The 15,786-nt window shown below is 39.3% G+C and overlaps 1 protein-coding gene across 1 annotated transcript; it reads right to left on the reverse strand.

The window, feature by feature from the left end:
* Nucleotides 1–161: 161 nt before the first annotated feature.
* Nucleotides 162–15,545, reverse strand: LOC106544228 (uncharacterized). The gene is made up of 5 exons (XM_014060448.2): nucleotides 15,235–15,545; nucleotides 12,067–12,150; nucleotides 8,946–8,993; nucleotides 3,456–3,540; nucleotides 162–973 (listed from the first exon to the last, which is right to left on the reverse strand). The coding sequence occupies exons 1-5, from the start codon at nucleotides 15,325–15,327 to the stop codon at nucleotides 891–893; spliced, it is 393 nt and encodes a 130-aa protein (XP_013915923.1). The 5' UTR covers nucleotides 15,328–15,545; the 3' UTR covers nucleotides 162–890.
* Nucleotides 15,546–15,786: the final 241 nt, after the last annotated feature.

Genomic DNA, 15,786 nt, shown 5'->3' on the forward strand with positions numbered 1-15,786 from the left:
GTCCACACATAGTGATAACAAGTGTGATTGGCGGACAATTCCTTTTGCCCTCAAGTATTACTTCACCATTGTTTGAAAGATCCCTTGTGATACACACTCACACACACAACAAACAAAATTAATTGAGAAACCCATTTTTCCAGTTTATGCAACATGCTGGACTAGAAACTAGGTATACACAATGGGTATGTAGAGCATCCTAGGTCAAAATAAGAACTTAGTTTATGATACTCTGGTTGTAACATAGCATGTTTCATTAGAGACCTAGTTATTATGTGCATAAAACACACCAAGGTTATCTAATATTAACCTTAGTGAGGAGATTGAGTGGGAATGGTTGATATATTTATTTATTAATCGAATATATTTGGCATATTGTTCAAATCCAGTATGTCTATATGACATAAATTAAATATACTGAACACATACATTAATCTAGTAACCAAATTGAGTGTGTTGTGCTGCATCTGTCCTGTTTGTCAACTGAACTTGGTATAAATGTAATTCAAGGCTGCAAAACTCTTATTTTTAAAAAAGTATTGCCCTAAGTGGGATTTTTTGAGTAAGCATGTTTAGTTAGGAATGAGATGTTTCCTATTTCTTAAAATCAGGATCTTGGCATCCTAGTATAATTAATGTCCCCAATGATACAAGATTCAAATTGATGAAGATTTTCAAAACCCATAACATCGGTCGATTTTCCCGTGAATGCTAATTAGGTTGAAGCCCTCTTTTTTGGGTTAAGACCGCTGTTATAAATGTGAATGACTGAGCTTTGCAAGAGGCAGTTATTGGTAACGGTACAAAAGAAAAATGGGGAGGGGGCTTTCCTTGGCTTTCCTTTGCACATGGCAGAACAGGAGTTTAATTCATTTTGCTCTAGTGACACATCAACAAGGAGACTGTTGTTCACTCAATGTTCTCCTGAATTCTGTGGCTCCCTTCTTCATGTGACAGTTTTTTGTAGACGTCCCTAAAGAGAATGTGAGATGAAGAGTGAATTGGAGCACACTTTCAACTTTTACTGTTTGTCTATAAAGAACACTTGTACATGAAAGAGATTCTGATGTCTACTATAGAGTTCCCCTGTCTGCTGTCATGGGACCATAGCATTATAACTACTCCATAGGGGCAGGAAGTTGCTGCTCTCTTTCTGAACATAGGGAATTCTATAAATGTTTACAGAACATTTATAGAAACATCATTGTGAAAGTAAAAATGTCAGCGTACCAGATGGAACTCCATATCTTTAGTCTTATTCAGGTAACTGGAACAAGGAGAGAAAATTATTTACTTATTAGTTTATATGCACCCCTCTCACCCAGCAATGACTTTAGGTGAAAAGGATGGCATATTCCCAAAGATACTGTAAATTTCCCAACATAAATCCAGGATTATGGATTGTTTCAAAATAACAAGTCCCCTTGATTGAAATATTTTCCTCAAACACTTTTTGTGAGAGAAAAATTACACCAATCTTGTCTTTAAATTCTTGTTCAAAAAGCTATTTGAGCTGCACCCTTATTCTTCTTGCGGCTTGGGTCCATATTTTGTAGAATTCCATGCCTGTATATCAGTGCTTGCTTTCTCTTTTTCTTCCTACAATTTATTTTTCCATTTATTTATTTTTCCATTTTATTTTATTTTATAAATGGGGTTAAAGGGCAATACATTATAGAGACATTTTCTAAGAAATGTCAGTTATTTCACAGTTTCAGTTTAATGGGGTGGCATTAGGTACCGTTTTTCCCTGAAATAAAGACAGGGTCTTATTTTCTTTTCACCTCCAAAATAAGCACTTGGCCTTATTTTCAGGGAGGTCTTAGTATTTTTGAGGTGCAGAAGGCAGCAAGCGTGGTCACCTCATGGCTGCTGCTGTGCTGCAATATTTTCAGGGAGGGCTAATTTTCAGGGGAGGGCTTAGTTTAGTGCATGTGCTCAAAAGCCTGATTGGGCTTATTATCCAGGGAGGTCTTATTTTCGGGGAAACAGGGTAGCAGTTGATCTATAGCAATAGCACTTAGGCTTATATACTGCTTCACAGTGCTTTACAGGCTTCTCTAAGCGGCTTACAAAGTCAGCATATTTTCCTCAACAATCTGGGTCCTCGTACATGCACATGAACACATAAAGGAACGCATGAAAGGAGATTTTCTAAAAAGAAGAGGAAAGCACAACATGTTGTTACTAATGTTTTGAGTGGCATATGGGGTGTACGTGAGATACTGATTTGGCAGAGATCTGGGCAGGATGTGAGGCACAGCAGTGAAGTCTGTGGCTGTGCTGATGTCACCATTCTCCTTAGAAGTAATGACAACAGGAGTCAGAGAGGAAGTGGAGGTTAAACGCCTCCAAATTTATCAAGTAGCATCTGCACTGACTTATTGAAAACACACAAACACACACACACGTTTGGCTGCTAGACAGTCATCAGCATATTCCATCGATAACATGACTAAGATGACAAAGAGGGCGAAGATAACGAGTACTTTCATCAGCTGCTCAGTAACCTGATTCCAGAATCAAATCCATTCAAAGCAAGAGCTGGTTCTTCTTCCTGCAATGTCTCCATTTATATTTTTAATTTTATTTATTACATGTAGATATTTTCTTTGGGAAGTTAAGATGGTGTATATCTGGATTGGGTGCAATGTGGTAAATAATATCAATTCACAAGGGTTGATGGGACTAGTTAAGGGGTTGATTATGTTTGATTGGTCACACATTCAGCTAAATATTTGGACTGGATTTGGCATTTTTATCCATCTGTCAAGTACTTCCCAAGGATTTGGGTTAGGCAGATGCTTGATGGCCTTAAAGGTATCGTCACAAGTAAGCTGCTACCTTTTGCAATTGATTGATTGACTTTCTTAATGTCAATCATGTTCAAGTAGGACTCTAGCTGTTTTGGGATTGCACCTAAGGTACTTATTATTATTTGCAGTAGTCTTAGTTAAATCAGTATTTATTAAATTATTTTCATATAATAAATGTATGGGGGTTGAAGAGCATTTAGAAAAATTCTGCTCATAGTTTTCTGTACCTCCTGTGATGTAATCTGGGATGAGAAAGAATGGATATAACTAAGAGCGCAGATTCTGGACTCCTCCTACCCCCGTCAGAGCCACCATCTTAACCACATCTTAACCACAACATAACATTCCTTATCATGTTACTTTTCAAGGGTTCATATATGTATATATATGTATATGCATGTGTGTGTGTGTGTGTGTATGTATGTATGTATGTATGTATGTATGTATGTATGTGTATATATAAACATGGCCCGTGGTTTTATAATTAGGGTATTGTGACTGTTAAATATTATGATTGTGTGATCATGGTTTCCTGGATTATGTTGCTACTGTGAACTGCTTAGAATCCTGGTGAGTGAAGCAACACAAAACATCTGTAATAAACAGACAAAAGATTGAATAAATTAATGAATTACACACCTTCTGTGGAAGGGCATGTGTTAAAACCTGGATTGCTTTCCCCTTGGACTTCAGTTTTGTGATATTCTTCCTCAGGGACAAAAAGCTGTAAGGCAATTATAAGTATTTGGTAGTATAAAACAACATGAAAATCCTCTTTCAATGTGATACCATTGAACAGGCTTTATGAATGTTTCTTAAATGATCCTCAAACCAGATAACCTAGAGAAGTTTTTTTTTTCTTTTTCACCTTTCATATATACACATGAAAAATTTCATGTTTCTTTCCCTTATTCTCACTTGGGGAAAATTATACTTATTTATGCATTTTTACCCTTTTATTCACTTGCTAAGCATATTATTACTTAGTATTCCCTAAACCTTTACACCATTTTCATGATATAATAAGAAACGGAATCCTTTTTGTTATATACATACAAACAAAAGCAAAGGTTTCATTAAATTTCATCTTTGTGGAGATCTGATTTTAGAGCTCAATGAAAAAGTGTATTCTCCTCTCCATGGGCTAATAACGAGGAGTTTCAAGAAGGCTAGAAACAAACAAATAACAAAAAAACACAAAACAAGAAAGTCCAGTTGCCTCTTGAAAAAGCACCTTTGGGGCTAGAAACAAGCTTTGATTGTTGGTGAAAGGCAGACATAAACCATCAGATATCTTTGATTTCAAATTTTCTCAGTTTCAGCGAGCTTGGATTAGAGCATGGGTGTCCAACGTTTCGGCTTGCCTGGGCCAAATTGAGTCAAGAGTCTTGGCCACATATAAAATAGATAATATGGTTAATGAATATAAATCACATTGAAACATTAAGAGTTTATGCTCTTGGGGGCTGCATTACTAGCTGTCCAGTGCTGCATGCAGCCCACGGGCCATGGATTAGAGCAAGAATATAAGAGTTTGAGTCAACATCATACCAAAGGCATACTGATTGTCTACCATGTGTGCAGAAGCTGTATCATTTTATATGAAAAATGTAGTGCAAAAGAAGCCTCTTGCATATTGGTATTTATTTAAAAAAATGCTTGCTGTGTCTTTGTCACTCACCCAGAAAATCCCCTTTCTATACAAGGATCACAGTTTACAGAAGCACTTTGACATGATAGTTTAGCAATCTTCATTCCCACCCTGGAAGAGCTGGACAATCCTTGCTACAAAGGGAAATCTAGTGTTCTAGAACTTTTCGTGAACTAGAACTTTATAGCCCAGGCATAAACTGTGCTATATTCGTTTTAAGTTCTATAACCTCCATTACTTTATAGAACAGGTTCTTCGATGTACGATGCCTTCTGGGTTCTAGAGGCTTCAAAATTTATTCTTGAGCAATCCTATGAAAATAAACCCTACAGATTTTCATAAGATTTACATATACCCGTAAGAACCCTATCTTCAGCTTACCTTCTTGCATCTCTCCCCTGAACCACCATGCTCTCTTTTGAAAACCAACACGTCCTTTTATCTAATGGCAATGGTGTGGGAGGACACTTGAAAGGCTTTTGTGCATTAATGCATTCAGATATCTCTTTTGTCCTCCATGGCATTGAGCCAACAAAGCTAATTGGGGACATGGCAGGAGAGCCTCACATAGCAACTTTGAAGGTGACACTGATTATTGATGCCCCTTTGACAGCTTAAGAGCTGTAACCTGCATTTGGCATTTTAGAACTAAAGGGTGTGCTTTGAGCATGGAGCAGACACATCTGCAAATCCAGCTCTCTTTATGGCTTGTCCTTTTCTCCTTTCTGAAAATACTCCAGCTTGGGCCACTGCTTAATTGATGCTGTGTCACTGGAAAACAAGCTGGACTCTTTAACTATCGCAGACCATTCCTTCTGCTTCAGATCCCACATGCTCTCCTGCCCTGCACCAGATGTACTAAGCAGAGCTTTGTGGTGTGAGTCATGAATGAGACTTCTGCTCTCCTCTGTGCTGTTGGCAGTTTAACCACAGGCCAGCCTATGGCAGCAGGTGTCATACAGTTGGCCACTGCAACAGTTTTGAACATAGTACTTGAGATCCTTAGTAAAAAAAAAAAAAAAAAGCATGCAGCCTCCTGTTTTTATTATGCAGCTTTCTTGTTTTTTTTTTTTTTTGAGGAACGAGGAGGTTAAACAACATTTAAACAACATTTCACTGAGATCACTCTGAAAATCCGGGATAGAAATACTTTAGAAAGAAATATTTTAAATAGAGAAACATTTAGTCTTTTGACATTGTGTTTCTGCTTTGATAAGCGATCTCCTTCTGCAAGCTATTGCAATCAACCAATCTATAAACAGTTCCCTTGAAAGAAATATAAAAAGGCATGACTATAAAAAGATAACAGAACCTTCACTCTGGAACCATCGCTTGTCTTTGTATGTAAATATAGACTGACTTTCACAAAGCCCCAAAGAGAAAAGATTAAAAGTTCTTAGAGATGAAAGACTGATATTAATTGATAAAAAAGATCTGCTTGACATAGAATTCTTGACATGTTTACATGGGAATAAGTTGCATTGTGTTTAGTGGAGCTTATTTCTTACTGTGAATTGCAATACCCTGCTTTATCTAGAGTTATTCCTTCATTGCCTTTGATTTTATAAGTTAAAAGTGGAGCTTTTCAAAACAAAAATTGGAAAGGATGTAAGAAAATGGGTTTTCTTTTTCTGTGTTTACAGTAGATATTTCCAAATTCTGCCATGATCAAACCTGTTGTCACCTTGCTCACTTACCCTACTGTTACACTGAAGTCCTACATTTAAATGTCAGTTAAAATAGTTGAGTTGGATGGCCAATGATTTTGTGGTTGTGGGCTGGAAAATCACAACCCCACTTCCATAGGAGGCCTGGCAGTGACATAAAATCTCTCTGGGGGAGCAGGACTGTTTTTTTTTTTAGGGGGGGGGGAGGAAGAGCTATTTGGGAAATAATTAGGTTTTTTTCCCCAAAATGTCTATGGAGATTCTCAGTCATTCAGGTCATGGTTGTCCCAAAGGTGCTTTTTGAAAAGGCTGTCAGAACTGAAGAAGCTTCTTGGACGAGAAGCAAAATGTCTTCAAGGAAAAACAAAGAAAGTACAGTTGACTTTTAGCAGTTAGACTTATATAGCAGTTAGACTTATATACTGCTTCATAGGGCTTTCAGCCCTCTCTAAGTGGTTTACAGAGTCAGCATATTGCCCCCAACAACAATCCAGGTCCTCATTTTACCCACCTCAGAAGGATGGAAGGCTGAGTCAACCCTGAGCCGGTGAGATTTGAACAGCCGAACTGCAGAACTGCAGTCAGCTGAAGTAGCCTGAAGAACCCTGAGCTGGTGAGATTTGAACAGCCGAACTGCAGAACTGCAGTCAGCTGAAGTAACCACTGCGCCACCTCAGCCTCAAAAAGCACCTTTGGGTGCTCCAGAAGTTTGATAATCTTCTTTAGAATTTATAAGTCAAGGAAAGGGAAAAAAGATGAAGGAAGGAAGGAACAATTGAATCACTGAAAATGCCTGATATACAGTTGGAAGGTTTTGAGATGCAGAATATGGAGCAGTAAAGCTGGAGGCATCATCCCATAAGTCACAGGTTATCTATGCTTTCTCTAGGCAGATGAATACCAGGGGTGGGTTGCTGCCGATGTTACTAGTGGTTTGCAGCCTCCTGCAAATGCTGTTTAATGTAAATTGTTCTTCGAACATGCACAGAACAATTTACAGTGAACTGTGCATGTGCAGTCACTAAAAACCAAAATAGTGGCAGCCCAGCAGTGGCGTGGGAACTAGTTTGGGGGTGTGGCAGGTCTGGATCACTGCCGATTCTACGACCCGGGCCTGAATTCCACTACTGGTTAGGCTGAACCAGGCCAAACTGGGAGCAACCCACCTCTGATGAAAACATACATTTTCACAGCTGCTCCGAAAGAAAGTGGCTTGTCTTAAGAAATCATAGCATTTTTCTAGTTGGTAATGAAAATATTCTTAATCCTTTGTATGAGCAATTACTTGAAAATCTGGAGATCCTCTTTATGATATGCAAGTCTGTCAGCCCAATTTGACACCACAAGATTACTGTTGTGAGGTGACACTGAAGGAAGGAATGGTACTTATTCTGTCTTAAGTGCCTAGAGTAGACTTACCCACTTTGGAGACATTCTGGATGTGAGGACTGTTGCTCCCAGAATAATGATTGCTATAAATGCTGGGAAATGAAGCCCACATACCTGGAATGTGCTAAATTTGAAAAAGAAAACCTGTCCTAGAAGAAAATCAGGCTATAAATCTAGTTAATGCATTGATAATGCAGTTGCGTTATCAATGCATTAACTAGATTTATAGCCTGATTTTGGAAATGTTCTGAAAAGTCATAATAATATTGTATTTGTTCGCCTTACAAGTTGCCTGCTCCCCAGATAGATTTCCCCCAAACATAACTGCAAAAAAAATATTGAGAGAGAATAGTACAATCGTGTTTAAGGTTTTTTTAGACTCTGAAGTCCTACAATGTAACTTAGCTCTCCAAGCCTTGGTGAAAACCCTAGGGATTGCCAAAAGTTTTACAATGTAAAACTTTTTTACAAAAGTTTTAAAATGTAATTTTTATTGTAAGAGATGAAAAAAAAACCCCAATAATGGAATAATAATAATATTAATTAGTTTTAATTGAAGCCACAATTCTATTTTGTTTTTATTGCGGGATCTACACCAGGGGTGTCAAATTCAAGACTTGCGGGCCTGATCTGGCTTGTGGGGTGCTTAGAGCTGCCCACAGGGTTGGCCTGAATAAAGGAAAGGACCAGCCAACGATGCCTCTGCCAGTGAAAGCGGAGCTCAGGGAGGCGCCCCCTGAACTCCGCTTTCGCTGTCAGAGGGCTGCAGGAGACCATCGTGGCCAAAAATGGGGTACAGAGGGAGGCACATGTGGCCCCCTGGGCTCCATTTTCATGGGCTATCAAAACAAACTAAAAACAAAATAAAAGGAGAAATGTTTCCCCTTTGCATTTGAACATGCAAAAAGGTACAGGAAAGGAGAAAGGGAAAGAGAAAAGACAAAGAAAAAGATGGGAAGATTGCATGGAAGGAAAAATAAGGAAAAAGGGGAAGGAACAAGAAGGGAGAATGAAGAGGGAAGGAAAAAGAAGAAAAGGGAGGGAGGGAGGGAGGGAGGGAGGAAGGAAGGAGATTGTAATGAGAGTGAGGGAGGGTCTCAGGGAAGTCCTGTCTTATCACTTGGCCACCACAGGTGTCCGCAATATGAGTCTCATGGCTATGCCCATCATGGCTATGCCCAACCCCAGCCACCCCCACCTCTGTCCTTCTGAGGTCAAACCCAACCCTGATGTGGCTCTCAATGAAATTAAGTTAGACACCCATCGGCTACACTCTTGACTTTCCAAAGTGCAACCTTTATTCCACTACTGAGAGACAGAGAACAGCCCTCAGTCCTGGAAAAAAATTACACGTATTGAAAGATGAGTTGCTACTTAAGAAGAAAAAGAAAGTATGCCACAGTTTTGATTCTGTACACTCACCCACTTTCGTGGCCTTCCTCTGGGCTTTTTTGCAGTAGAGATGTGCCCCTGTAATATAGAACAACAGCAACAGCAAAAAACAACAACAAAAAACCAGCATGCCCCTTAGGCAATATGTACTCTTTGCAATCAATACATTATACTCTAGTTATCATCTTCTTGATAGGTATTCTCTAATGATTTAGGAAAGGAAAAGGAATTTTGAAAAGATGGTAGAAGAAAAACTTGTATCTAGTAACCAAAATAAATGGAAGATCACTACCAAAAATGTATTGGCAATTTGAAACTCAGAAATGAATGAATATGAAAGAAAACTTGGCTAGTTCAGGTTTGAAAAGCACAATGACTTAATTGTCCTTCTCTGTCAGTGGGTCCCAGTCAGGGGTGGGTTCCTGCCAGTTCTAACCTCTTCTATAGAAGAGGTTCCACAAATCTACAGTGCCGTTTAGAACCGGTTCCAGCTCCCTCCCCCCACCCATCTGCACATCATCAGGATGAAGAGCGAGAGGAGGAATTGTGGGAGTTGAAGTCCACAAGTCTTAAAGCTGTTGAGTTTGAACACCCCTAGGTTTTTTTTCTAAAGGGTTAGGGGTGCAAGGGTCTTGTAACTTGACAGCTTTAAGACTTGCACACTTCAGTGCCAGAGTTCCTAAACCAACATGACTGGAGAAGAAATTCTGGGAGTCTTAAAGCTATCAGGTTTGAACACCCCTGGGGTTTTTTTTCTAAAGGGTTAGGGGTGCAAGGGTCTTGTAACTTGACAGCTTTAAGACTTGTGTGCTTCAAATGCCAGAGTTTCTGAGCCAACATTTTGGTTGCTAAGCAAGAACATTGTTAAGTGAGTTTCACCACATTTTACAAGTTGGCCATGCCCACCCAGTCACATGGCTGGCAAGCCACTCCCACCCAGTCACATGGCCGGCAAGCCACTCCCACAAAGCAGGCCACACCTACAGAAGAGGTTCTAAAAAAATTTGAAACCCACCACTGGTCCCAGTGGATGTTTATTTCTCACTTTTGAGTATAAAAATAAAATAAAATAAAAGATGGAGATGGTAGCAGCCAACAACCATAACCACAACACAGTATATGGTATATGGCCCTACATGGTAGTGGGTCTGGGTACTTGAGAGACCGCCTACTGCCAATTACCTCCACGCGACCTATTAGATCTCATCGATTAGGCCTCCTCCGAGTTCCATCTGCCGGTCAATGCCGACTGGCAACTACGCGGAGGAGAGCCTTCTTGGTGGTAGCTCCGACCCTATGGAACGATCTCCCCGTGGAGATTCGTACCCTCACCACCCTCCAGACCTTCCGCACAGCCCTCAGAATCTGGCTATCCCGTCAGGCCTGGGGCTAAGACTGTAACCCGCCCGAATGGTATGAATGTTGCGTTTTTTAATTATGTATTGTCTTATATGTTAAAAAGTTTGTCTCCCCCTCCCCCTTGGATTGTGAACCGCCCTGAGTCCCCCCAGGGAAAAGGGCAGCATATAAATAAACTTCTTTCTATCTATCTATCTATCTATCTATCTATCTATCTATCTATCTATCTATCTATCTATCTATCTATCTATCTATCTATCTACGTTCCATTAGTTGGGAACAGTAAAGGGAAAAGTTATCTGATTAGTTGTCCTCTGAAAGCAAGAGTATTTTCAGAAAGGATTCTTCAACATATTTTAATGTTCAGAAAGATTCCTAATTTATCTGGCTTGATGGTGGTGTTCTAGGTATTACTGGGTCTGGATGGTCCCCATTTGACTGTTTGTTGAAAACATCTGTGAAAGCCTGACTTCTTCACTCAGGCCTTTGGTGAGACAGACTCCATCTGGTCTCTTAGTCTTGCCATTTTTTAATTTTTCTCTTAATTGGTTTTAGTCTAATTTCTTTGTTTTGATTGTTGTGAGCCACCCAAAATTTTTGGAAGTCAGATGGCATACTTTAATCAATTATTAATATTAATAATTATTATTGGATGTGTTAGTCGAGTAACTCTTTGAAAGTCTCACAATGTCTGAAAAGAATCCTAACATAAAGGAGCTGCAGCAGTGACAACTCCATGTGATGAAAGAGATATAGGAGATAAAGAAAACAAGTAGAAGATGTCAAAATTGATAGTAGCAGTCATCATCACTGTTGGAATCAGAGTACAAAACAATCACTGTTCAACTGAAAAGTGATAGTCTCTTTTTTTAAAGTTTTTTTTATTTTTCCCTTTCAAATTCATTCATAGATATACATTCTTATAATTGCTATTTAACACTTGCCCATTCATCATTAGTCTCTCTCTATACTCATTTTTACACACACATATATAATACAGTTTGGGTCAATTTCTTGTCACCCCATGTCTCCATCTTATTTTGCAACAACCTTACTCCTTCCATCTTCTGAACCTCCCTTCTCTACCTTCTTCTTTCCTCCTCCCCTTCCTTCTTTCTTCTTCCCCTCTCTTTCCCCTTTCCTTCTCCTCCTTTCTCCTCTTTCTTACCCTCTCTCCTACTCTTAATTCCCCATCCTTACTTTCTCTGCTTTACCCTTTCTTCTTTTCCCTCCTCATCTCCCCTCTTGGAAAGTGATATTCTTAATGGTAAAGGAGAATATGTGACATTAGACAGAAAAGGTGAAGGAATAAATAGAAGAACTGGACAAAGTATAACTGTGGAGAATGATAGATGATTGGTGAGCTGTATTTAAAGCAGTCATATGAGAGCCAGTTTGGTGTAGTGGTTAAGGCATTAGGCTAGAAAGTGGGAGATCATGAGATCAAGTCCTTCCTTAGGTGCAAAGTGAGCTGGGTGTCTTGGGTCAGTCTCTCTGTCTCTCTCTGTTTCTTTCTCTCCCTCTCTCTCTCTCCCTCCCTCTCTCTCTCTCTCTCTTTCTCTCTCTCGTCTAGGTAGTTGCTAGGAAGCAAAAACTGATGCAAAAGCTCAGAAAGCAAACAGAAAATCTGGAATGTAATAAAAGGAAACGTTTAAATTATATGATTTATATACAAGTACTTGTATATTTGATTTCAGTTCTTTGTTTCTGGGTCCAAAGACCTATCAGCCCCTTTTCTCTATCAGAAACTACAGAAGATTAGAGTAGAGCAGGCCAATCTGATTGTTCTTACCATCTGTCCACAACCAGCACTTCTCTTCTTGCTTCCCTTTGGTCGCCCACGTGGTTTCTTTGGGGGCAGAGGTCCAGTTGGATCCTTTTTGGATGGAAAAGTGGGGGGAGTTATTATGAACGAGAAGGATGGCTATCTCTATGTCTTATTTTTCTCTGTATATAACTACAGAGAATTGACGATAAAATCTAATGTTACACCAGATGAAATGAATATAACCTCTAGAAGAACATACATCCAGAATCTTCTGGTGGCAGATACTGAACAGATTTCCTAAGGGCTTCAAGTTTAAAAACTCTGCAATAAACTATTAGATAGCAGTAGCTTATTGTTGAGCATTAGTCTCAGTAATTCTCATGATGAAAAAAAAAGATGTTTACCATGGATATCAGCTCTCAGGTAAACCCAAATTGCAAATCAATTGGAATCAAAAGAGTATGTGATGAGAAGATTATTTGATTAACCAGGGATCTTCTATGACACCAATATTACCGATTACCTCTCTCAGACCAATTAGATCGCACAGGTTGGGTCTCCTCCGGATTCCATCTGCCAGCCAATGTCAGCTGGCGACTCCCCGGGGGCGAGCCTTCTCTGTTGCAGCTCCGGCTCTCTGGAACGAGCTCCCTGTTGAGATCCAGATCCTTACTACCCTCCCGGCCTTCCGCAAAGCCACCAAGTCCTGGCTGTTCCAGCAGGCTGGGGGGAGCTGAGAAGCATCTACCTCCATAGAAATTGTGAATGTTGGTTTTGTTTTTAATATGTTGTCTTTGTCTTGTTTCCCCCCTTTCCCTTGTCTTTTGTGAGCTGCCCGGAGTCCTCCGGGAGTGGGCGGCATACAAGACAAATAAATAAATAAATAAATAAATAAATTAGCAGAAGAGAAGAAAATAATTGAAAATAGTTAAATGTGGAATCGAAAGCAGTGAAAAAATTATTGAGGCTGTTTGTTGGCTCTTCTTAATTACTTTTCCAATGGATATATGTCAGTGCTAGCCAGAAGGATTGTCATTGACATCCACTGGATACAGCTGAGATATTCTATCCAGTGTTGCTTGTCTGTGGGTGTCTGTGGTTGTTTGGAGAACAACCCAGAAAAATAATCATCTGCAGTTTTACTGCAGAGCAATCATTCTTTTCTTCCTCAGAATATTCATGCTTTGGCTATGCTTAGCATATTAGAAAACCAAAAGACAGTGTACACCAGCTGTGTAGCAGGCCAAGAACTGCTGTGACTTATTTGACAGATGTAAGGAGCATCATCTAATGCTATAGAGCAGCTAGATTGTCCAGGAAAATGAATGAGTTTATTGGTTTATTGTTTGTTGGTTAGTCATCTGGTTTGCTGGAATCGTTATGTCTTTCTGGAAATATACCTAAATTAGACCTTCTGAAATAAATACTTCCCGTAAAGAAAGCATGTTGTGAATCCTTAATTCAACCAAAATGACACCCTGAACACATAACATCAAGGTACAGGGAGGTTTAAGGTTTGCAAAACCTAATAATATTTAGTAGAAAAAAAATAGAAGTAGTGCAGTATTTTATTGGTTTAAAAAGTCTGTGTTTAAAAAGTCTGTGTTCACACAACATACCAATGACCTCATTTTAACCTAACATATTGTACCTACCTTGGTCTTGCATTTAGTTTATTGTTCAATAGTCTGAGGCAAACTCAGAAGGGTTGATCAACTCAGTAATCTGTACTTAAAATTAACCACAGATAACGAATGTCCTGTGAATGTATATGTATCACCAAAAGTATATTTGATCAAAACAATATAGACAACAAGGGAAACCAAATTTATCAAAAGAGAATACCAGTACAAAAATATTGATGTTATGGTTGAATAAATAAAGAATGCATGATAATCTTAATATTTGTACATTTGTACAGAATTAATAGACTAATTAATATACCATACAAGTCCACTGTGCTCACCTTCCTCCTTGTACACTGAATGTGAATGGAATCTCATTCTTTTCCTAATTATGCCACTATTACTACCACCACCAACATTGGAATATCTGCAAGAAATACCATTTGCCTGCAAACAATGATGGCATCACAAAATAGACAAGGTAATAACAAATGAAGATGCTAAAGTGCTCTGGGGTTTTTTAGAATTCAGAAAGATAAGCATCTGCCACATAACATCCCAAAAAATTGTTGATAGACAAACATTTTGGCTAGTGGACGTTGCAGTACTTGGAGGCAGCAGAAGAGAAGGGAAATAATTGGAGGAAATCACAAGATACAAAGACCTGCAGATAGAACAACTGTGGGAAAAGAAAGCAAAAATAGTACCAATAATGATAAGTGTCTTGAGTGCAATCCTAAAACATCTGGAGCATTGCTTCAACACCATTAGCACTGACAAAATCAAACCAGCCAATTGCAAAAAGCAGCTTTACTTGGAACAGCTTACATCCTGCAGACGATACCCCTTAACACCATCAGGCAACAACTTCTATCTATCCCAGGTCTCCAGGAAGACTGGGTTGGTGGATAAAAAATGCCAAATCCCACCTAAATATCTGATTGACTGTGACCAACCACAATAATAATAATTCATTACATTTATATACCAGATGACACTCAGCGATTCCTGGCAGAAGGAATGCTGATTGTAATTCAAGAATGGAGCACACCATTTCACATCCGGTAAAGTAACTGCAGTTCAGTCCAAACTCATTCTCTATTGCTAAGAGGGCAGAACAATGGCTTTAAAATAGAGAAAGGAAGGCAGATTCTGACTGGATGTTAGAATAAACTTCTAAACAGGAAGCACAGTTTGATATTAGAACCATTTACCAGCAAAGGTAATCGACTTCCCTTGATTGGATGAATTCATATAGAGGCTGGACAATCATGTGCTGGAGATGCACTTTTGTAGATTCCAGCACTGAGCAGTCAGTTCAGCTTGATCACATAAATTGCCCTATACATTATTATGACACACATACACTGATAAATAGAAAAAGATCTCTAGCCTTTAACAAAGCAAAGCTGGCTGGAATTGCTGAGACTGTTCCAGAATTACAACCTTTGTCACCTAATTTCATTTTCATTATGGTCGGAGAGTATACTGTTAATAAATCTTAACTTAACCCAAAGGCAAAGTATTTAACAGAATTTTTTAAGCTTACTAAAGCATGAACTCTTACCTGTGGCTGCTTCCTTGGCCGCCCCCTTTTTCTTTTGGGCTGCTCGGTCAGGATGGTGGAAGCTGGAGCCATTGGCTTTCCAAGGTTGCTCATGGTGTCTATTCAAAGTCTTGAAGGAGCCGTTTCCTCTCAGGTTCCTATAGAAAGGAGGGTGAAGGATCTCAAGTTTGCCCTTTCTTTGTCATGGCTGCTTGCAATTGTGTTTTATTGCAGAGCTGGAAGGCTAAAAGAAAAGCTTTCTGACTACATGGTTAAGAACTACTTAATTTTCTTGAATGCTAATTTGGTAATTTTCAGCATCTCACCAGAATAAATCTTTTTTTAAAAAAGTAGCAATCTTCCTCCTTTCTTTGGCTGTTCTGTCTGACCCATCAACCTGGGGCCCAATCTGCAACGCACTATGATTTCCACCATCCCTAACCAGCATTAGGAAGTCTCGGCATTGGTAAATGTTCTTGCATGGGTCAACTTGAAAATCTTGTGTGAGATCTTGCACTAATTGATAGGAAGTGCTGGCAGTGGTGTGGCTGGGTGGGCATGTACCAAAGGTGG

Source organism: Thamnophis sirtalis, unplaced genomic scaffold (assembly GCF_051295495.1).
Source record: "Thamnophis sirtalis isolate CommonGarterSnake01/CBP01778 unplaced genomic scaffold, rThaSir2_p1.2 scaffold_3, whole genome shotgun sequence".
NCBI lineage: Eukaryota > Metazoa > Chordata > Lepidosauria > Squamata > Natricidae > Thamnophis > Thamnophis sirtalis.